Genomic DNA, 24032 nt, shown 5'->3' with positions numbered 1-24032 from the left:
GGCATCTCGGAGGAATATCCGGACAAACGAATGACTACGTTGAGTAAAGACGAGCCTCGCTCCAATAAATAAAAACTTAAGATAACAAATATTTGTGTGATGTTATGTTTAATTAAAGGTTTTTCGAAAATCACCTCTGTTGAAACGACTGTCTTCTCTTTAGCTTTCCTTACCAAACCCGTTAAATCAACAGTAAAAAAAAATGTAATCTTACTCGTATGAAAATGAGCATTATTGAAAACCTGTCGCAATCTCAAATTATTGTTGTCAAGTTGCAGTGAAAAAGTCCACGGTGCAGTTCAAATAGTGCCATCCTCTCATTTAAACAATGTGATGCCATTCATGAAGTACTAAATATAAAGAGCAGTAGCATTTATGGCTTTTAAAGGCAGCGTTGCTAATTTTCTCAGAATTATTACATCTGGTCATAATCAGTATTGTTTAACCATACGAGTATTGTTTATTGACTAACCATTGTGAGTTATCCAAACTTCTCGTAAAACAACACCACTTTATTATATCTTCAGTGGCTTAGCCCGCTTTCCTTTACGTTTTTCTTTGTATGGAAAGTTTACAGCACAAGCGAATTAATAAGTCACATTACCAAAATTGTGAGAAAAGTACACAAATTGGGAAGTATTTTGACGAAAGACGCTTATTGCATCAAAGAGATCAGGTCAAGAATCGGCACAGCCAAGGAAGAATTCAAATTGAAAAACACAGGTTTTCCCTCTGGGGCTGCGTGTATCATTTTACATACACAGTCGAGACTCCATTGAGGGCCAAAGCAGAATCATCAGTTTTACCCTCTCGGCCCAAGTTGACCTTGAGAAAGGTAGTCTATTGTTGTGTCTGTTGACAATTACTTTTTGTCTCAAAACTTTATAGAGCCCAAGAAGGAAAACCAATGTGTATCAATTCCGATACACACGGCCTGAACGTGTTACCTTTTGAAAATACATCTTGGCCCGGGAGGGGAAACCAGCAGAATTTTCCTTGGCGCTCAAATTGGTCAAATGCTTTGGAGTATGTACGGTTTAGAGACTTGGAGATTACGTAAGTTAGAAAAAAAAGTATTTAGAGGGCAAGTTGGACGAAGATAGAGAAGATAAAATGGACAGATAGTGTAACAAACGAAGATATTTTTAAAAAAGAGTAGAAGAAAAGAGGACGCTTTTAGAAATCACCCTTCGTAAGAAGGTCAATTGGATTGGGCACGAAGAAATTGTCTTCTTCATACCGCCATAGAAGAAAATCAAGGAATAGGAAGCACACGACTGATCGATGATTTGAAGAATAGAAGGAAATATTAGGAGTTAAAAGAGAAAGCTGAAGATCGAGAAATGTGGAGGAAACATTTTCAGGGCCAGACCCCCGCCAAAAAAATCTCATTAGTCTCAGGACCCCCTGGCAGAATACTTAATAATAATAATAATAATAATAATAATAATAATAATAATAATAATAATAATAATAATAATAGTATTTACGACATCTGGAGATGAGTTCTTTAAGCTCTAAAAGAAGTTTCACATACGGTGTACAGATGAACCATGTCCAAAATGACCAAGAATGGACTAGACTATCTTGTGTACTAAACTTGCCATTTCAGACAATTTACCAAGAAGTATAACATTAAATATGCTTTGCAAAGAGATACACAATCAAATGTGTAGAAACACTGCAAAAGAAAATGTTTTTGAAATAGTACTTACCGAAGGATTGTCACCATTTGGTTTGATGACGTGACGTTGTAAGGATCTCCTCCTCTTAGTATCATGTCTCCATTTACCAAAAGCTCTTGAAGAGATAAAACATACTCCCTAAATATAAAGAAAATATAAACTTAATACTTGAATGCACTAAAAATAAATTACGTGCTACAGTATACATAAAAGTACATGATGGCCCGTAATTATGTATATGATGTTTGACTGACTATAGTATTTGTAATTCTGGACAAAAATTTCGATATGGCAACACTCTCTAGCCTGAGAATAAGACCCCATCAGCAAGTCGCGGTCGGAAAGAGGGATTGCCGCCATTGACGGTGGCGGGCCGCCGGAGACAGCCGACCCTTGTCCGCGGCGGCACGACGATCTACTTGTTCAAAGTTGCCGAGACGGCAAGCGGTCGAAAATTGTAAAATAAAATGCCCTTTGCCGGCTCTTTGCCGTCTGTTGCCGATCGTCAGAGTCGGCAAAACAGTTCGAAAGGCCTCTTACCGACTCTGTGCCGATTCCTTATGCCGGCCTCTTTTCGACGGCGGCGCCGGCACACTTACTGCGCCTTTACGGCTGTTTGCCAACTGCTCGGCAAGGCAACTATTCGCCGCGGTCGAAAATCGCGCGGAAAGACGCCTGTGTCCGGCGCCGGCAACCCGACCACGGCATCTGGTCGGCATGGAGAAATTGTCCGACAGTAGGCGGCAGGATCCTGATGGGGGAATGACGCAAGATAGAGCACCACCACACTATGCCATACCAGTGCAAGAAAGGTAAAACGAAACTTTCACGAACCACTGGATTGATCGAAGTGGGTCTGCGGAGTGGCCAGCTCGATCTCCGTATTTGGCACCACCTGACTTTTTCTTATGGGCGTTAATAAAGGAGAAAGTGTATAATCACACACGCAATTTGGGCGAACTACTGTAAGCTATCACAGAAGAGTTCCACAGGATATCAGTACGGGTCTGTCGCGCTGCTTGTGACAACGTTGCTCTTCGTCTTCAGGCATGTATCGATTTTGAAGGTGCATTGGTGGATCATGCCACGGAGAACAGAGATTAAAATTCTTATAAGGAAAGGAACGAAAGTAATGTGTTTATGTTCTATTTTATGTTTATGTTGCTAGTTTCTTTACCACAGTCTTTGAAACATAATATGCATTATGGCTAGTGCTCTCAACGGGTCGGGTCGGGTCGGGTTGAAGACCGACCCGACCCGTGACCCGAATTGACTGACACGACCCGATGACCCGACCCGACCCGTGATCCGATCCGATTGACCTGACCGACAACCCGACCCGAGCTGACCCGACCCGTTTGAGAGAACTAATTATGGCCCACCGTGTATATTTATTTACAGTTATATCTTTTTGATAAAATTATACATTGTCGTTATCATATATATTGTTAAGTCTATTTCTATATACTGTCTCCGACATCTCAAAACATCTATATCAGATAATTGCCCTTTGAATTGTATTGTAGGAAGCACTAATACTCCATAAAAGACTTACAGAGGATATTTATCATTATCTTTCTGCAGCGATGTGTAATGTTATTTCATACTCGGGTGTTTCCTGACGGGCCTTCGAAGTAAGATCGATTTGATTTGATTTTAGTTTAGCGTCCCTTTCACCAGCGAGGCTATATGAGACGTGGATCTACAGCTTAGCGTGGGATCCGAACCACATGAGCCTCTGCAGGGAATCGAACCTAGGTCATTTACGTTATTTCGAAGAAGTAAGATCGAGACAGTAAATTTTCCATGTGGCAATCTATCTAACAATAACAGTTCTTTATCTATTTTTCGCTGTTTCAAAATGTGCATATTGTAGTTTTGTATTAATTCTAAGTATGATTCATAGTTTGAATACGGGTAAGTTCTGCTATAAGTAAGCAATTTCAAGAATTTTGATTATGTCTTTTCAATTATGTCAATAGATTTTTAGGTTTTTCGGCTGACCAAGAAAGAGTCGTGTATTCTAATTGCAATCTCACAAAGCGACCGCGGTGGCTTACTGATAGAGTGTTCATCTCTGCTGCGTAGAGTCCTTGGTTAGATCGTAGCTCGCGCCAAGTGGACTTTGTGGTGGACAAACACCGTGTTCGTAGTTTTCTTGGGCGTTTTCCCGTTTCCTTCCATTTTATTCGTTCCACTGTTGCATTCATTTCTTATCATCACCGTCTGCTTTAGCCTAGCCGGCATAATCATAGGACGTAAAACTGAAAGTTTTCATTTTTGTAATCTCATAAAACAGAAGTACAGTTGCCATTATTCTCACATCATTCTGAAATTCTTGGCCTAAAAAAAATAAAATAAAATAAAATAGGGTTTCTATATGAATTATAATTGATTGACCCAATATAGTAAGTGAAAGTTATTTTTAGGATCAGATAGGACTCCTAGATCATTAATTAATTTTAGTGATTCTAGACAGTGGCGGTTTTAGCGGGTAGGCCGGGTTGGCACGGGCCTACCCAAAAATTTTTGAAAAATATATAAACGCTTAAAGATACAATAAAGAGTAAATATATTTTCCACTATTTATATTCATATTAGATAATTATTTAACAAATAGCATCAACCACTACTGTAAAAGTAATTTGCTACTGTTATTAATCAATCAGATGTGTATATGTATCCATAGGCGAGGTAACGGGCCTACCCAAAATTAAAATCCTAAAGCCGCCCCTGATTCTAAAATAGTCCTTCAATAGAGTAGTCCCGCCTTATGCAGAGTCATTTTGACGTGTGATTAGCGTCATACTAAAGGCTTGACTGCTGCAGGAAACATATGTTAGTCGAAATCTTTAGTATCACACTAATCAAGCGTCAGAACGACTCTGCATAAGGCCCGTCATGTTTAATACATTTTTAAATTGGCGGTTGAAAAAAAGAGTTTTGCATTTATTCATGTTCCGTTTCAAGATCTCATAACCATTTATTTCCAACTGAACGCTCTCTAAAGTCACAGTTTCGCTTCTCACTTGCTCCGTTTGAGGGACGAAGCTAGCAGGTAGCCAGATAGACGTTTATAAAAGACAACGGTGCCAGGCAAATAAGAACATCGATAACGTACTCAATGGTTTTGCAAGCATAATACTCGTGAACCACTGACTTTGTATTAGCTGCCAACACTTTTTTTTTCTAATTTCATTCCCATCCTTTCTTTGTAAATCCCTCCTCCTCCTTATCATACAATTTCGAGTCAAGTCGATTTTGAGTTTAACATTCAATTTCAGCACCGAGGCGTTCACTTACTTATTAACGTGGAATCCGAGCCAAATGAACTTTCGCCGGGAATCGAACTCAAGTCTTCCACGTCATACAATTTCGAATTGGAAATAACTGCAATACGGAAAAAGTGAAAGCGGAAAAGAAACATTTTAGCGTAATGTTCTAAAAGTATGTCCTTTAAACCAAAAGAAACATATAATAAAACAGAAGTGAAAAATAACGAAATAATTCATGGAATAAAAGAAAACGAGAAATGGGAAAACTCCGAAACACGGCATTAACATAGTGGTTCACCTCAAACTCAACATGGTGTATGATCGAAATAGGGACAGTGCCATGACTAGGCAGGGGCAGACGGGTCAGTGCCCAAGCCAAAAGAGTACCAAAAAATCCAGTTGCACTTACAATAATTTCTGCTTTCAGAATTGAATAAATGATAATCCATAAGAAATTGAAAAATTTAGTGCTGTAAGCTCAGTAAATTGCCATGTATACTGCAGTCCTCTCTATTTCTAAGCCTGAGGGAAAATGGCGCTTAGTGGCGGCGAACTCGGCTTTGGAGCCTCCAGAGTTTCTTTAAAAAAATGTATAAATTGTTATTCAGCGAAGTAAGTCTAAACGTTAATTTAGCTCTTTTCGAAAATCTCTCTCTATATATACATATATATGTATACATATTTCTTTACTTCTGTATTTTTTCTTTTTATTCCCAGATGGAAAGAACCAACTATTGGTGCAGCAAGGGACCCTGAAAAGAGAAAGCCTTACAGATCCAAGCAGGGAACCATTTATATATAAATCAATTCAAGGAGGTTACGGTTTCTAGCTTCAACTGTCATTATCTTTAAAGCACAGATCAGTGGTCCAACGTTGGGAAACGGTGAATTTGTTGGAAAATTGTTGGGCCAATATCATTGTTTCTTCAAGTAACTTGCTGACTGAGAGTCAAAAAGTACCCTCCTACATCTCAACCAACTCATTGATTGGGCTTCCAAATATCCTCCTGGACCGGTGACAACTCAGTGTTTGGGGTCCCAAATACATTGCTGCACCGGGACCCCGAAGACAGTTGTTACGACATTGACTACGGGCCTTTCGTACCAAAAATCAGCGTTTCACCACTTATCCACCTGTTCCCTTTGGTTTGGTTTCTATTTTATTGTGTAAGCATTGAGACATTTTCTTCAATAACGAAAATATGAGCAACGAGAACTTTTCGCTTATGAAAGCTCTTTTGTGTACTTGATAACCTTTTACAATTTTTACATCATCAATTTTCCTTCCACACTTCCTTGTCCTTGAGGAAAAGTTAACGTAAGGACTATTTGTTACTGACTGCAGTTCCCACTTCCTGAAGTAAGTGAAAAAGAGAAAGAACAAGAAGGCAATATATATAACAAGAACTGATGAGCAAGAAACCAGTGTTGTGGCGTCCCTTCCTGTCTCCTAGTCAGAGCCACATCCCGCCAGGATCGAATTTACTTCAGTGCGTTCGTTTGTGCTGAAAGTTTGTTGAAGAACGGAAAATGGGTCGTTTCCTTCCCCTCTTTTCTAATTTTATTTTTCATGGCTCTCAAGATGGAGAGAAAAATATGGTCAAATATTGGCTTCGGTTTCTTGTTATAATGATGTTGCTGTCATCTTTCCATTTGGGAAAACAGTTCAGTATTTATTTTAAGAAATCAAGTCCTTTGTTTTCCATTCTTCATGTTCCTTCGATAGGTCGAAAATAAAACACGAAATCTGATAAACCTATTATATATATATATATATATATATATTCGGTTTTCTGTTCCAAATAACCTTCTTCTGTCAAGCGCCATAAACGAGATTCAAAGCGTTGCCAAACATCTTGCACAAAACTTACCGGCAATTTACACAAGTAACAAAAAGTGCAATAGGAACGATAAGTACCAAAAGTGATCAGAAAATAAGGTTACTAAGCCTGCAGTGCAACGTATATACCGTACATTATTTCAAACCACCAATACAGCCAACAGATAATACATACATGTACATTAGTTTTTTTTGTTTTTTTTAACATAGTCTCCATGTCGGTTGAGGTACTTATCGCATTATGGGATGAGTCTGAAGAATCCCTCCTGGTAAGAATCCTCTCCTTGCGTGTTCAGCCACGTTGTCATGAAGTGTTTCACTTCCTCGTCGGAAGCGAAGCAACGGCATCCGAGGTGCTCGTTCAAGGGCTGGAACAGGTGAAAGTCTCTTGGACCGAGGTTCGGGCTGTAGGGAGGATCTCAATTAGCTCTTTTACACGAGCTGTGTTCAAATCTGTTAATGCTGTGCTTGGACGGTCACTGCGCTCCTTGTCGGTACATTTTTTCTATCAGCCGCAAACTTCCGACACCATTCTCCAACATGCTGACGAGAGATTACGATCTCTACTCTACCAGCTGTCGGCGAATTTCAGCCGCGGTTACATATTTCACCAACAGAAATCGAATAACTGAGCGGACTTCTTTGGGAGAACAGTTTCCCAAACGAGTCGCCATTTGTGTTTACCAACAACAATGCTATGTAGGTTCAGGTTCAGGTTCAGGTTTAAGGTATTTTCCTTCCTTCTCTTCGGAAGTTTGGATCCTGAAAAAAAGAAAAAAAAGAAAAGTAAGTATTGCTCCTTTTTTCATTTAACGTTTTCCATTTTCTTTTTCCACCAAAATTCAAGAAGTTCTTTGGTTTTTTCTATTTCTTTCTCAGTTAGTTCCCTTCCATTTACATTAAAACCTAGCCTCCAAGCTAATTTAACCGAATTTCCTTCCTCTTTCATTTCATCGATCCATTTCCATTTTTCCCTGATTTTTTGGGTTTCTTCACATTTTAACAATAAGTGTTCTAATGTTTCATCTTCTTTAAAACATACGGTAATTGACATTTTTCGTTCACTTCTTTAAATTTTTTCAATCTTACCCCTGTTTCAAGGCTCCCTGACCTGGTTTTGAAAAGTAAAATGCTTCGTAAATCATTGTTCATATAATTTATTTTCTCATAGCGCTTTTTATGTGTGTATATTCCTCTCAAACTGCTCTTCTTAACAACTTCTTCATACCACTTTCCCTGCGCTTTCTCTTTAAATGGTTTTTCTGTGATTTTTTCCCAATTTTTATAATTTTCTTCTCTATGCCAGCGGGTAGTTTGATCATACTTTCTTTCTAATATCCTAACTCTCCTAAACCATTTCGTGTTCTCCCCTTTTCTTATATGTTTAGTGGCCTCATGCACTACTTTTACTAATCTTGTTTCTTCCATAAATTTTAATCTTCCAAGATATTTTACTTTACTCACACCTTCTCTTTTCTTCAAAATCACTCCATCCCATCTCTCCTGTTATTGTTACATTTGCACTTAATTTATTTGCTCCTAGGGCAAACCTTCCTATTTGATTTTGTGCTTGTTGTAAAATACTCCTGTTTTTTTCCATTAAAGTTATTACTTCATTTGCATATGTTAGCGCCGGTACTGTTACTTGTTTCCATAGTATTCTTGACACCTCATATCTATTGTATGACCACATTGCTTTATTTTTTATAATTGCTGTATACTTTTGTAGTTTATTTTTCAATTTTTTCTCATGTTCAAGTAAGTATTGTTCTCCTTCTTCAAGTGTGATTCCTAAAAATTCTATTTTTTCAGTCCTGCTTATTACTATGTTTCCTGCTTGTATATTTTTATCCTCTATGTCTCCACTAAAAACCATGAACTTGCCTTTTTCTTCATTTATTTTTAGACCAATTTCTTCTCCTTTCCTAACTACTGTTTCTCACATTTCCTTAATATCTTCAATATTAGTACTCATCAGAGCTACATCGTCTGCAAATAGAGTGCCAGGGATTTTTCTTACTTTTTCTTTTCCTTGCAATCTTAATTCTAACCCTCTGTTTGTTTTGATCAATGCTTCTTCCATTTCATGCATGTACGAGTATATCAGGAATAGAACTGGTGATAGAGGACATCCTTGTTTCAAACCTTTATTAATGTCTATCCATTTTGATTTTATGTTTCCCATTTCATATCTGTATTTGTTGTTCTTATATAGTTCCTTAAGAAGCATAATAAATTTCTTTGATATTTCTATGTTATCCATTACTTCCCATAATATCTTTCTCTTGACTGTATCATACGCCTTTTCAATATCAATAAATGCTACTATGAAATTTTCTTTTCTTTCTCTGCACATTTCTATCAGTTGTGTTATAACGTAGATGTTATCTGTTGTTCTTCTATCTGTTCTGAATCCATTTTGTAACTCACTTAATATTTTGTTTTTCTCTAGCCAGTTCATTAATCTGTCTCTTAGAATAATTGCAAAAAACTTATATACGCAGCTGGTAATAGCTATTGGTCTATAATTTTTTATGTCATGTTTATCTCTACCTTTTCCTTTATGTGTTACCTTAATCTTCGTTTCTTCCAACTTGGAGGCTTAAACTCTGCACAGTTGCCAACTCCACGTATTAAAATTATCACACACTCCTCATTCCTCTATAACAAACGAAACTCCACAAATATCGGCCTTGCAATCCTAGTTTTTGATCCTTCCTAAATAAAAAAGGTTGATTGTTTTTTTTTTTTTTTTTAAGAGTTTAATGGGGACACGAGTAACTACGGTATTTGTCTCCGTCACGATAAGGTCAAAGGTGAACATAAGTTGCATATTAAAAATTCAAAACAAAAGCTCCTGAACAAAAGTGACAAAAGTTTTTAATTTAAATTCAAACAATTAAAAGATTAAAACAAAAAGGAAGCTTTTACAGTTTGTTACAATTTCTTGCATATACAAGTTTATATGACACAGAAGTTATACAAAGGGGACAAACAACATAATTTACATATGTAAATATAACGCTTTTTCTATAGTTCGTTAGACAATTTAACAAGCGGATAGCAAAATAGAACTAAGAAATCCACGTCCATGAAATAAAAATTTTGGTAAAATTAAAATATTGATATTTATTGTTTACTTTTTAACAGTGTTGCCAATTTGGGGGGAAAGTCGCTAAATCTAGGGGATTCGACTTCTAGGATAGTGACAAAAGTATTTTTTCCGATTAGCGATTTTTTTAGGTGATTTTTGAATGACAATTATGCGACTTACAAATTTAGCGACTTTTGTGCTCTGAATAACTTGTCCTCTTATCAAGTACTATTATCTCGAATCATTTCAGACATATGTTTACCCCATCAGGATTCTGCCGCCTACAGTCGGACAATTTGTCCATGCCGACCAGATGCCGGTCGGATCGCCGGCGTCTTTCAACGTGATTTTCGACCGCGACGAATAGTTGCCTTGCCGAGCAGTCGGCAAACAGCCGGAATTGAGAATTAAATGCGCCGGCGCCGCCGTCGTAAAGAGGCCCTTTCGACTGTTTTGCCGACTCTGAGGGTCGGTAACAGTCGGCAAAGGGCATTTCATTTTACGATTTTCGACCGCTTGCCTCCTCGGCAAAAGGTCGGCAACTTTGAACAAGTAGATCGTCGTGCCGCCGCGGACGGGTGTCGGCTGCCTCCGGCGGCCCGCCACCGTCGACGGCGGCAATCCCTCTTTCCGACGGCGACTTCCTGATGTGGTATTTTTCTTTTGATTATTTGAATCAGCGCAAGTGTTGACGTGCTTGGAAATTACATACCTTTTATCTCCATATTCCCGCTTTGATTGCTGTTATCTCTTGCCCTCTAACGGGGACCAACTCCAACCTTTCACTTCCTTTACTTTGCAGAGTTACCATTTGGAGGAATAAACAATACATTACCGATAGCAGGCTGATTGTGTGTAGGAGGGTGAGTAAAACTGAAGTGGATGTAAGATATTATTTTTATAGACCTTTACTAATGTTCATTTATCTAAACTTATTGAAGTACTTATAATTTGAAGTAGTCACTAACCGACTCTACAAAAATTTTTGTGGAAGTACCGCAGGATTGTGAAATACGTATTTTTGGATAGAACACATACTAGTTTCTCAATGAAGTCTTGGTCCGACTACGATAGGTCCCATAGTAGTGGAGCTATGGACCTTTAAATTTAATATTGTCATGTTTTCGGCAGCTTTAAACTCTAAAAGGAAGTATTTGTGCACTCAGGTTGGTCTATTCTTTTCCCCTTATTTTGGTGTCAGGAATCACCTCCCAAACGTTGTGGGTGTTGTTTTGAAACACCCTATATATATATATATATAATTATTATTATTATTATTATTATTATTATTATTATTATTATTATTATTATTATTATTATTATTATTATTATTATTATCATTAAAAGTGAAAATATTGTTAATTCATATGATTCTTTGATTTACGTTTTTACCTACACCTTTTTGTAGCATAGATAGCATTATGTTGTGATTTGATCACATATCTTACACTAGTAGCAAGATAGGTTGGCCCACAGTTGGGGATTGAATGGTGGTCGGTGCGAGCCTATAGCGGAAAAACTTAAGTTGACCAAACGTTGGTTAAATGTACGGTTGGCCAACCAACTATTATCCCGACCATCATGCAACGATACTAGAATTCCGTTTTCCCAACCAGGAAATACGTTACTTCAACGTTGGCTAAATGTCGGGGAACCGCTCTTTTGGTTGGGAATTGGGTGGAAAATGGTTGCCGAAGTGGCCAAACCTGACGTTGGGCCACTCTTGGCATGTTGCATTGCCATCATTTTCCCAACGTTGGGCCAACGAATTTTCCTACTAGGTATATATGTATATATGAGAAAGAGGAAGATGAAATTCCACGAATAACTTTTTAGCGACTTTTTACTAAAGATTTGAGTCATTTCATCTCCAATTTAGCAACTTTTTGTATCAACTTGTTGGCAACACTGCTTTTTAATTCTACAATACCAAACAATATCATTCATAGTGTAAGAAGTAAAGAACAAGGCAATAAAAGACATTGAAACTGAGAGACAAAATCACACACTACATATATTTGTGTTTGCTCGCTAAAATTTAACGTTTCAGATCACTTTGCTGAAAACCATTGAAAAACCTACCAACCATCGCTTTCCCAAGAGAATACGAAGAGACAGATACAAATCACAGACTAATATAAAGCGACGTAGGATATTGATGAGTTTAGTTGAAACATTTTCTCTCCAGGGATGTTAAAACCTACACATGGAGTACTTTTATGCTATGAAAATAAACTTTAAAGATGGAAAATGTTAAAGTACATGATCTTTACAAAGTATCTGGATATCTATCTAGAAAATAAATCTCTTAAAATTTTCAAGTTTCCAGTTTCGTTGCCAATTCCTTCCACTACCTTTCTAAGAAACAAAATTAAATGAAGAGCTAAACTACAAAACAAGTTACCCTATTATTTTAAATTAACTTATTGGTACCAATGTACTTTCAGGAACTTTCTACTTGTGTAGGTTTGGTATTTTATGCACGAAATGTTACATCTTCAACAATAAAAATCTACATTTCATTAAAAAAAAATGTGCGTGCGTGAAGCTAGCCCATCCCAATTGAGAACATTTTTTAAAGGTAGTACCAAAAAAACGTGCTAAAAATGTGTTTTTCACAAAATACATTTTTAAAAAAATGCTCTTTAAATTAGCGAGAAATTAGAAGATTAATTTGGCCGGGATTAGATTCACGCTAGCCCCGCCCACCCAATGGGGGGACACTAAACTAGTGTGAGGTAACAGTGCCAAGGGCGTCCATATTGTGGTTTCCAAGGGAGGCAAGTATAAGCGACGTTTCAAATATAGTCTCAAATTTTACTGTAACTAATGTAAAAATTCTATTGGTTTTCAATATTCCCAAGTACAATTTCCTCTTGGGGGGGGGGGCAGCGCCCAACCTTGCCTCCCTGATGGGCGCCCTTGAATAGTGCTAAAAATGTACTTCCAGAAAAGCACTTTTTAAAAAGGTGCTCAATTATTTACCATAGAAACAGGGTTGCCACGTTCGGGGCAAGCGTGAAACGTAGCCCCGCTAACCCAACGGGGGCTATCAAACTAGTGCCAAATAATAGTGCTAAAAATGTGCTCCCAGAAAAGCATCGAAAGAAAAAAAAATATATGCTCAATTATTTACCTAGAAACAGGAGCGGATCCAGACGGACTTCTGACGGGGGTGGTGGGTTGTAATACTGCTACTTACAGCTACTTTTAAGAGCTCCAAACTCTGAGATGATTTTTATTTATATCCCCGATCACACCCCCGGAAATGCCCCTGCGTAGAAACAGGGTTGCCAAGTTAGGGGGGGTCGGGTCGGGTTGAAGACCGACCCGAATTGACTGACCCGACCCGACTGACCCGAACCTTGATCCGACCTGATTGACCTGACCCGACAACCCGACCCGAGCTGACCCGGTTGACCCGACCCGAATAACCCGATTGACCCGACCCGACCCGACAACCCGACCCGAGCTGACCCGACCCATCCCGACAACCCGACCCGAGTTGACTTGACCCGACCCGACCCGTTTGAGAACACTAGTCCCACCTACCGAACGGGGATCCACATCACATTTTTTAGCACAGTTTTTTGGTACTACATTAAAAAAATGTGCTGAATTGGGATGGACCAGCTTCACGCAGTAAGAAAATTACATCGAAAAAGTTTAGTTCATAGTAAGTTATATCCTTTCTTGCCTTTTGTTAACATGACCTTTAAATTTTACTCTATATTAATAGTCACTGTTGGAGGTGCTGTGACAGTCGATGTGATGAGAGCATAATGAGTTGTGATTGTTACCATCATCATCATAGGTATTCTGCCATTATTGGCAGGTCACTTGTTGCAACTGAGAAACTTCCATGCTCCACGGAAATGTTCACCTCGAAAATTCATTTTCCCACGCTTTCGGCAGCCTGTAACTGAATCTCAGCGATTCCGTGGAAAAGTTGGTTGGATTTTTTCTTTTCTTGTTTGCATAAGTAGATTCACCTCCCAAGCCTTGTAAACAAGCTTTAGTTATACTCTGTATACTGAATTTAACATCTTCAATTTCAGCAAATCATCACATTGGACACTTTCTCAATAAAGGGAAATTCAGATATTGTGGGAACGACCCACTTTTTTTTTCCCCTTAGAAGCTGAATTTTAAGAAACGCTTAAACACGTGCATCATTACCTTTATTAAAGAGATTATACACCGAATTTCAAATCCCCAACTCAAGCGAATCTCCATATTCGGTACTTTGTGTGTAAAATAAAGCGAAATTTTAATGTTGAAAATGGCTCCTTTTCCTACCTTACGAGTAAGCTTTTCAGAAACACTGAAATACTTAGCTATTTCTTTATTTTACCTTATTTTTTAAAACTGAAATATGTATTTCCTTTTTTCTAGTCTACATAGCGAAATTCAGATTTCAAAGTTAAGCGATGTTCATATTCAGCACTTTATGTGATTAAATAAAGGTAAATTTGAGTATTTTAAAAATATCCTCTTTCCCTCTTAGCAAGATAATTTTTGAAAACGAAGAGCTTATATGCCGAGTTTCAGTTCTCGACACGCCCTTGGAATATTTATTTCCAAAAAAATCTTTTCTTATCCCTTGCTTTCATGACAAAAAGAGTATTCTGACCAATTTGACGGTTCTATCTATGGTAATACAGCCTAAACGATAATGAGCCAGTCACTTCTACTCTTTAATATAATAGTATCTACATCTTAATGCAGTGGTTCTCAAACTTGTTGTTATCGCGACCCGCATTAAATACGTATTAAAAAGTACTTTGTGGCCCACCTACTTTTATGGTGGTATTTCAAACCAATTAAATTTTGTAAATCATATTTCTAATTTTTTTTCATATAAAGGTAACACAGAGCTAACACTATTTTCAACGCAATGCCCTACCCCGTGACAGATTTTTGACTCAGCCATTCTCTTTCCATCTTAATCCAGCATCTCTACTGACTGTACAGCAGGGCAGGGTTCTGAGTAACCACTTACTCTTCACCCCATTAACAAACGCTTTCAATTTTCATTTCCTGAATGGCGCTTACTTTACAACAAATGTTTCTGCATCAGAATAAAATTTTCACAATTACAAGGAAAAACTTCTCGCGACACACCAAAGAAACGGCCCGCGACCCACCAATGGGTCGCAAGATATCGATACAACGGTAGCTCAATAGTAGAGCGCTTACCTCTGGTGCATAGGGCCATTGGTTCGACCCCCGGGCAAGTAAGTTTGTGCAGGGCAACAACGTGGAATCCGAACCACAAGAGCTCCCGCCGGGAATCGAACACAGGTCTGCCACGCTAAAAGCTCGTACGCTAACCGCTTAGCCACGAAGGAGCTCGATTCCTGGTTCGATTCTCGGCAAGGAAGCACAAAACAATAATTTCACAATCATTCACTTTCACTAATCACCAGTTTCCTTTAGCCTATTCCTATATTAATGTCCGTTTCGAACGAGTGAAAAAACCCTTCTGGAAGACAAATTAATTGACTTTTCCATTAGAGGTGCAATATAAAGGTCTTTAACCATTATTGAACCACTCTACCGTCGATTGAACTAACGCTTAATTAACAGACGTTGCCTACGCATCTATGCAATCGAGATACATTTATATTAACTTAATTAATTTTACAGTAAAATGAGAAGCATAAAGCGAAAAAATTATGTAAAAATATTGTGTTGTCATGCGGTTTACGAATCTGTATAAATTTCAGAGCCCTCGCTAGTGTGAAAGTGCGTGAAACTTAAGTTGGAAGATTTGACTCTAACAAACAAACAAAAAGTGAAAGTGCGTGAAACTTAAGTTGAAAGATCTGACTCTAACAAACAGAAAAGTGAAAGGGCGCGACAGTTAAGTTGCAAGATTTGATTCTAACAAACAGAAAAGTAAACGTGCGTGAAACTTAAGTTGCAAGATCTGACCCTAACAAACTGAAAAGTGAAAGTGCGTGAAACTTGAGTTGCAAGATTCAACTCTAACGAACAAACTGAAAAGTGAAAGTGCGTGAAACTTAAGTTTCAAGATTTAACATTAACAAACAAACAGAAAAGTGAAAGTGAGTGAAATTGTTGCAAAATTTTATTCTAACAAACAAACAAATGAAAAAGTAATCTAACAAAAATATTGTAATAACACAACATTCTGTTTTTACGTATTATATTTTGGATGTGAAATTAAAAAAAAAAAATCCGGAACATAAAATGCGGCTCGGGACCGGAAATGTACTTTCCGTATATAAGAAAATTGCGTTTTCGTTCTGCAATGTTATTCTTTACATATCCGATAGCATTCACTTGAATGTTCGTTGTGACATTTATTTTATCGCCCACGACTGATAAAATCATCTCGTTTCATTCGTTGACACATTTATTTAGTCGCCTACAGTCTTGACATATTTTTGCTTACAGGAATAAAATAAACAAATATAATTGTAGGGTGTTTTATTCAACTAACATATTCCATCATAACCGCTGAATGCTGAAACTGATTTAATATTGCTAAATTAAATTATCTTAAATACACAGAAGGTGACCCGGGAGGAGGGAATCCCCTCCTTTCCCAGAAGCTACAAATGCCCTTGGGACATATTTTCGATCGTTGTCAACGTGAATTACCAGTAATTTCAAACGAGTGTATTGAAAGTACCCACAGCAGACATCATTTGAAATTACCATTGTCTACAACCCACATAGGGCCTTTCCTACAGATTTAATGACAGAGTGGCAAAAGCAGAGTGTTCACGGCGTTTAGCTTCGAATCATGAGGTCAATGGCGGATCTATAAGGTAAAAACTGGGGGGGACCGGAACCCACACTATGATAGGTATATCATGAGTTTGCTATGAACTTTCAAAATAAATATATAAATAATAGCTTAAATTATTTTTGTCGATCAAACAACTGAGGGAGGAGGGGCTAGGCCGTCCTCGGTCCTTGTTAGCTCCGCCACTGCATGAGTTTGAGCCCATCGTGGGTTCGACTCCCTCTGAAGAGCATGGGTGCTTTTAACTGCCATCGAAGTTTCGTATCTCTGTAGTGTTGGAGCAAATATAATATTGAGTAACATTATTAGAAGATCATGGAGAGATGGTGTGGGTCAATGAAAACTTGACCAATGACCCTCTGACCCACCACCCACTAAAACCTATCGTCATCAACTCTGACCCATGACTCATGTCTTTCTGTCCACTGACGAAAGAGTTTACACTTGTACGTAATAAAAACAAAGCTGTGAAATTCTCACTAACCAGAGTTTGAATTTCTAGGGTCAATCGCTTTGATACAATACCGGTGGATCTGATCTTTATGATATAAGATGGTAAACTGTTCGTGGGGGTCATATTATAATGAATTTCAGTTTAATTATCATATATAATTATATCGTTGTTGAATTACAGATTTTTTTCAGTGGAAAATAGGATGAAATTTGAAAGTCAAATCAAGGCAAAGTAGGCTGATGTAAAGGGAAAAAAAGTGTAAAATTCGACTGTCTCGAAAGCCAAGTAGTGAGTCCTATTGCAATTATTATAATTACAAATATCAATGTCTAAATAAAGTCTCTGAAGTTCTTTTGTCACTTATATTCATCTCAAGTATGTAAATAAAAAAATGAAAAATGAAGGAAAAAGGAAGCCCTGAAAGTAAAACGAAGACACGTTCACCAGTTTTAAGAAGCTGATGTCTACAATGCACTGAGCAGAGTGGATCGATGGGTCAGAATGGATCACGGTGGGTAGTGGGGTCGCAGTGCGTCTGGTCCTGTTGACCCACGATCCACTGACCCCTCCATCTCTGCTACCACCACTACTACTATTACTACTACTCTACTACTAGGGCTACTACTACTAATAATATTAATAATAAAGTTTCTCACTGGTGGTCTATTGCCTAAGCACGGGGCCCAGAGGTAAGAGAACCCTAAAGTTTGAACGCATTGCGGTGGATCGGATTCAATCTTAAAGTGTAGGTCTATGTGTTATGCATTAGATGCTGAAATGGGCCGATCAAGTTCAATACACAAATAAACAATACAATCCACAAAGGTAAGACTATTCATGGCTTTGGATTAATTGTTTTAACAAAAGAGACACTGACCAAAGCTTAAAACTTTACTTTATTTTAAATTATAATTTAAACTAATATATAGGTTAAAGAATTTAAACTTTGTTATAACAACATTTATATATATATGTCTGTATTTTCATTAATTTCGATAGTGTCGGAAGAAAGATATGCTAGATATCCGAAACAGTTACAAATTATAATTTAAAATAAAGTAAAGTTTTAAGCTTTGGTCAGTGTCTCTTTTGTTAATCCACAAAGGGTTATATCAGGCTAGATTCTCTTTTCAGTTATGTGACGCTTACTTAGCACAACGGATCCCACCCACGAATTTTGAGACAGGAGCTCTCATTAGTTGGTTTCAAACAGTAGCAACAAAGCAAATTCATTGCACTCTCTGGGAAATGAAATGAAATCTTTGAGTTTTACGTCCCACGGTTATGCCGGTTAGGCTAAAGGAGACGGTGATGATGAGTAATGAATGAAATGGTGGAATGAAGAAAGTGGGAGGAAACGGGAGAACCCCGAGAAAACCCACGCACACGGTGTTTGTTGCACTCTCTGGGAATCGCACTGGGCACAACGCATATCAAACTATTGCAAGCTAACCGTTTACCTACACGGAGTCTCGGTCAGTAAAACTAGTCAAACATGACTGATATTAGTGTCCATTCCACAGTTTTCGGTGTTCCTGAAATGAACAGCGACACTCTCGACGCTATTTAAGGGTCTTCACTATAGCGAAATTAAACTACCGCTAATTTTAGAGTTTTTCTGTGATATCTTCAAAACAAATACAAATATTCGAAAAGCAGGAACGTAGTGAACTAGATAATACGATTTTGCATGTGATATCGTTATCACAACTCATCTATCTGCTTTCGATTTGCAACTGTAAATAAATTTAGCGTTTTTTTTTTTGCGGGTTCTGTAAATAGCGGCATACCAAAAGCAGATATGTATATTGTGGTAAAGGTACCACATAAAAAACCGTATTGTCAAGTTCACTGCGTTTCTGTTTTTCGAATATTTTTAGTTGTTTTGAAGATATTGCAGAAAACTCTAAAATTAACGGTAGTTAAATTTCGCTCTAGTGGAGACCCTTAAGTCCAAATTCATTCCACATCGGTATACGAAGGATAACGGTGGGAAGGAATAGGTTGACATGTAAAAATTCGAAAACGACCGATATTTGTGTCAAATCCATAGTTTTCGGGCTTGTTGAAATACACAGTCTCACTTTCATTGTCGTTCAAGTCGAAATTAATCTCCACGTGTATACTAAGGAAGAAAATGGGCTCAAATACTTTGTCAAAACCTATTCACATCGTGTGAAGAAAGAGTATTTCACCTAGCCTTGTAAAACATAATCATAATTTTTAGATTAATATTGTTATTTGGAATTCCGGGTCAATAATAACATTTATCTGTAAAATTCTTTTTGTTGATACATTTATCCTATTTTCGGCTTACTTTTAGGCTTCGAAACTATGCTATACTGGTTGGTTAAGATGGGGTTTAACGTTCCTTTCAGTAGCACGGCTATAAGATATGGACCTACAACTTAACGTGGGATCCGAACCACATGAGCTTCTGCCCGAAATAAATCCGAGCCTTCTGCGCCACACTATCCTATGCAAAAGAATAGGAAGGCTTATAGTACGAATGCCTCCGTCTAAATGCACGTCTTTGTATGTATATACCGGGTGATTCAATAAGAACGTACCAGGCCTGTATCGCAGCTAATACTGCACGTAGAGCCTTCAAGCAAAAAATTACATTACCAAATCGTATGTGTAGAATGCAATAAAAATAGCAGCGACACCAGTGGCGTATCGTGAATATCTCCAACGGGAGTCATCTGCAAAATTTGACATAGAAACAGGGGTTGGTTGTGCCTCCATTGAAACAAGCTGTCGCTACTATTTTTATTGCATTCTACACATACGATTTGGTAGTTCAATTGTTTCTTTGACGGCTCTATGTGCATTATTAGCTTAGATAAAGGCATGCTACGGGTAGTCATGTCTGCAACAACGCCTCTAGCGGCTAAATGAGAAAGGATATGACAAAGTTTGTCCTCTAAAAGTTGCATGACGTTTAATGTCCTTTCGAACGATTCCAGCAGTTATACCACCTTCCATTGCAAATTTTGAAGTTGACCCCCGTTGGAGGTATTCACGAAACGCCACTGGTCTCGCAACTATTTTTATTGCATTCTACACATAAATTTGGTAATGCATTTTTTGTTTGAAGGCTCTACGTGCAGTATTAGCTGCGATATATGCCTGGTACGTTCTTATTGAATCACCCGGTATATATATATATATTAGCACATTTTAACACAAGAAGACTCTACATTGTGTATGGATGTTAAATCTAATTACATATCACAAGTTTAATAATGTGATATACAAGGTCTGTCCCGAAAATAATGCGCCCATTTTTATTTTAAGCAATTTATTAAACCGATTCGTACAATTACTCAATATTCTTCGAAATACTTCCCTCCTGCTTCAACACACTTGTTCCAACACGATTTCCATGCTTTATATGCGTCCTGGAAGTCCGTCACAGGAATGTCTTTCAGTAACCTCGTCGTAGCCGCCTTGATATTCTCCAGGGTCCCCAAATGCTGTCCTTTGAGGGATATTTTAAATCTTCGGGAACAAAAAGAAGTAGGGCGGGGAAAAATCAGGAGTGTAAGGCGGGTAGAGGAGCGTTGAGATGCCGGCCTCGGTTGAAACAAAACTTTATCGCGTATCGCTGCTCGAGAGTTCTTTCCAACTTGATTTCGACCGAGCACTCACATAAGGGTTCACTGAAACAGGCATTGTGACTCTCCAAGAGCTCGGAGCCGACAGGCGCTGGTCGCGCTGTGTTCCCAAGATTCCACCCACCCTTCCATGCAAGCGGCAACGCTGTGCGACGGATTGTTGCGGCAGAAGAAAATGGGGCGCATTAATTTCGGAACAGACATTGTATATCACATAAAGCACAATACAAGTTTCCTACGAAAGAAAAGTCCATATTGTGTGTTGGCACACCACAAATATATTCTACTACTGTACAATGCGTCTCAAATTTGTCAAATCCCCAGTTATTATCAAGTTTATAGCAGATTCTGTTTCAAACTCACGTCTTCACTGACGCTGAAGAGACATTTTCAAACTTTTAAAATGCACTTTCATTCCTGAAGTGTCACGCGCACCTTCCAGTTTGTTTCAATATCATAAGAAAGGTTACGCTCAAATGAAAAAAAAAAAAAAAAAAAAAAAAAAAAAAAAAAACACGATCATGATGAGAAATGATTTGTACTACTTACCTCAGAGATGAACAGTTGGCTAAAAAGCTGGAATTTACACGTAGAGCACAGGTTGTTCTGATGTCATGACCAAAGAGAGTAGGAATAACGTATTCTTGGGCACAAATTTGACCTGAAAGAAAAGTGGAAAAGTGCATTAACTATTAAATTTTAGTTGTTAGTATAGATTTTTCTCTTATATCTATATTCAACAGAGAAAATAAAAATTAAGAAACTTACTATTAGGATAATCCGCCTGAGAAGAATTGGATAAGACGTTCGGTTCACGCAATTTGGAGATGAGCAAATTCTTGTTTTTGTGCTGAGGAAACTTTCCCCCGTAAATAGACAGTGTTCTGTATTGAGGAACAATTTAACAATGTTGAGAGTCTTCATCCCGGCGAAATTAAAATATCGCTAATTTTACAGTAATTATGAGATATCTTCAAATGGATAAATGATAATCGAAATGTGGAACAAGAGCGCCCTAGACAATATTATTTTACATGAGAAACCGTTATCACGACTCACTTATCTGCTTTCGATTTCGAGTCATTTTGAAAATCGGCATTTATTTTCGCGTTTGTAAACAGCTGAAAACGGAAAGCTGCTAGGTGACTTGTGATAACGGTACCTCACGCAAACTAATATTGTCTAGGGCGCTCTTGTTCCACATTTCAATTATCTTTTATCTATTTGAAAATATCACATAATTACTGTAAAATTAGCGGTATTTCAATTTCGCCGGGATGAAGACTCTTAAGATAATTCGTCTATGTTGGCCACTGTTAGTTTCGCTGAAGACTGGCCAAGTTAAAGAAAAAAAGATAAGGTTTACGTCCGATGATTATTCTCAGTAAGATACAGTGGATGAACACTAATTCGAAGTTAATGATTATGGATTCGAGAATGTGAAATCGAATAGTACAATACCGAGAAAATCTAAGGACAAAGTAACGCTGTCCAGTACGAACTTACTTGACTTAGAATCGAACCAAGGATTCCTTACACAAGAAAGGAGCGTTCTCTCGTTGAACGTTCGTTTTCCCCAATGAAGCTAAAGAAAATGATAATATACAGGGTGCGGCACGTAAAACCGGCTCGTAAAGTGAACACATAAAATGAAATGTAATGTCTGCAACTTCTCTCACTCGCATGAACCTGTTAACTCAATCTCCTGGTTGACTTCCGAGGACTTCTTGTCATTATCTCCTCCACCTGCATCTTTAATTTAGGTGTGCAGACAGATGGTCGTCTGTTCCTGGGAGCATTTTGAACCGATCCTGTACGCCGCCATTTTTCAATCAATCCTGAATGGTGCTTTTTGCTGGCACAGAACGTCCTGGAAATTTCTCCCGAAACAAATTCTTTGTTTTCACAAAAGATCCAGTGAGAATGAACCCTTCAACAATGGCAACACGCTCGGGTATTGAATACGGCATTATCACACACTGACACTCACCCGGCTTAACACAACGAGGCCTTTTTCTCAACTGGTTTCGACAAGTTTCACTGGCTGCGGCTGCACGTGACTGCTGCAGGTCACGTAAGTCGACCCGACCTCGACACGCCATCTCTTGGTAGGAAGGTAGATTATTTAAGTGTTGCCAAAAACACAATATACCAGAATATTACGACGGGCCGGTTCTACGTGCCGCACCCTGTACAAAACACATTTTGAAGCACAAAATATCAATTAGTTTCCAATGTTCTCTTACAGAATATCTAAATAGAATTTTATAAAGAATACATGAGAGTGAACGAAGTTATCATAGAAATTTAGACATTATTCCCAGCTTTACTTTACTATATTCACAATTTATTGATATACATTTAATTCGCTTACTGATATAGATAATTCACTTTAGACCAACTGAGCTCCCTCGACGCTAAGCGGTTAGCGTACGCGCCTTTGGCATGGGAGACCCGCGTTTGGCATGGGAGACGGCGGGAGCTCACGTGGTTCGGATTCCACGTTAATCAGTAAGTCCCCGTCTCATATAGCCTCGTTGCTGAAAGGGACGCTAAACTAACATCAATTCTACCAACTGAAATATAACTGTAATTTTGAAATTTTCATCTCTGCGTGACCCGCTTCACGTATTTCCTGAAGGGAAGAAATTTTTACAAGTTTTTTTTTAATCTATAATTTAATTAAACCTTAAGAAGTCTGGATTGTCATTTTGTAAGACGGACTCTTGAGAATTTCAAGGATTCAATGTAATCTAGAAACATCATTCACAAATGAAAATCTTTGAGTTTAACGTCCCACAATTACGCCCTTTAGAAGATGATGATTAAAGCAAGTGAATGATGATGGAAGAATTGGTGGAATGAAAAAGTGGGAGGAAACGGGAGTACTACGACAAAACCCAGACAAGATGTTGTCCACCACAAGCTTATTTGGACGGGGATCGAACCAGGGACCCCGTGCACCAGAGGCAAGTGCTTCACCACTGAGCCACCGTTTCTCCCTATATCATATACAAGAAGCGTCTGTTTTCAGAATAAAACGCAGGACTGTTCTCTGCAGGGCCGTGCCGTGGGGGGGGGGCGACGGCCCCGGGCGCCGAAGTAAGGGGAGCGAAAAATTCGATAGAAAAAAAGGAAAAAAGATAGGAAAAATATCTTGGAATATATGTATGGGGACGCCGTCATATACTTTCGCCCCGGGCGCTGATTGTCCACGGCACGGCCCTGGTTCTCTGTAGTTTTGAACACGTTGCTCCGACTTCCTCTTGTCAAAGTCTCTTCTCAC

The 24032-nt window shown here is 38.3% G+C and overlaps 1 protein-coding gene and 1 long non-coding RNA gene across 3 annotated transcripts in view; one reads left to right on the top strand and one right to left on the bottom strand.

Annotated features, from left to right (window-relative positions):
- Positions 1–24032, bottom strand: part of LOC145694516 (uncharacterized) — a 452605-nt gene that overhangs the window by 149515 nt on the left and 279058 nt on the right. The window contains exons 2-3 of the mRNA XM_081770828.1: positions 21296–21407; positions 1716–1823 (exon numbers count right to left, since the gene is read on the bottom strand). Coding sequence (XP_081626954.1) covers positions 1716–1780 — 65 coding nt within the window. The 5' untranslated portion in view covers positions 1781–1823; positions 21296–21407. The remainder of the gene's footprint in view (positions 1–1715; positions 1824–21295; positions 21408–24032) is intronic.
- Positions 1–24032, top strand: part of LOC145694518 (uncharacterized) — a 202010-nt gene that overhangs the window by 126869 nt on the left and 51109 nt on the right. The window lies entirely within an intron of this gene.

Source organism: Thermobia domestica, chromosome 9, assembly GCF_964235325.1.
Source record: "Thermobia domestica chromosome 9, izTheDome1.hap1.1, whole genome shotgun sequence".
NCBI lineage: Eukaryota > Metazoa > Arthropoda > Insecta > Zygentoma > Lepismatidae > Thermobia > Thermobia domestica.
Note: the sequence above shows the minus strand (reverse complement) of the source record. Positions and strands in the feature narration are given on the sequence as shown.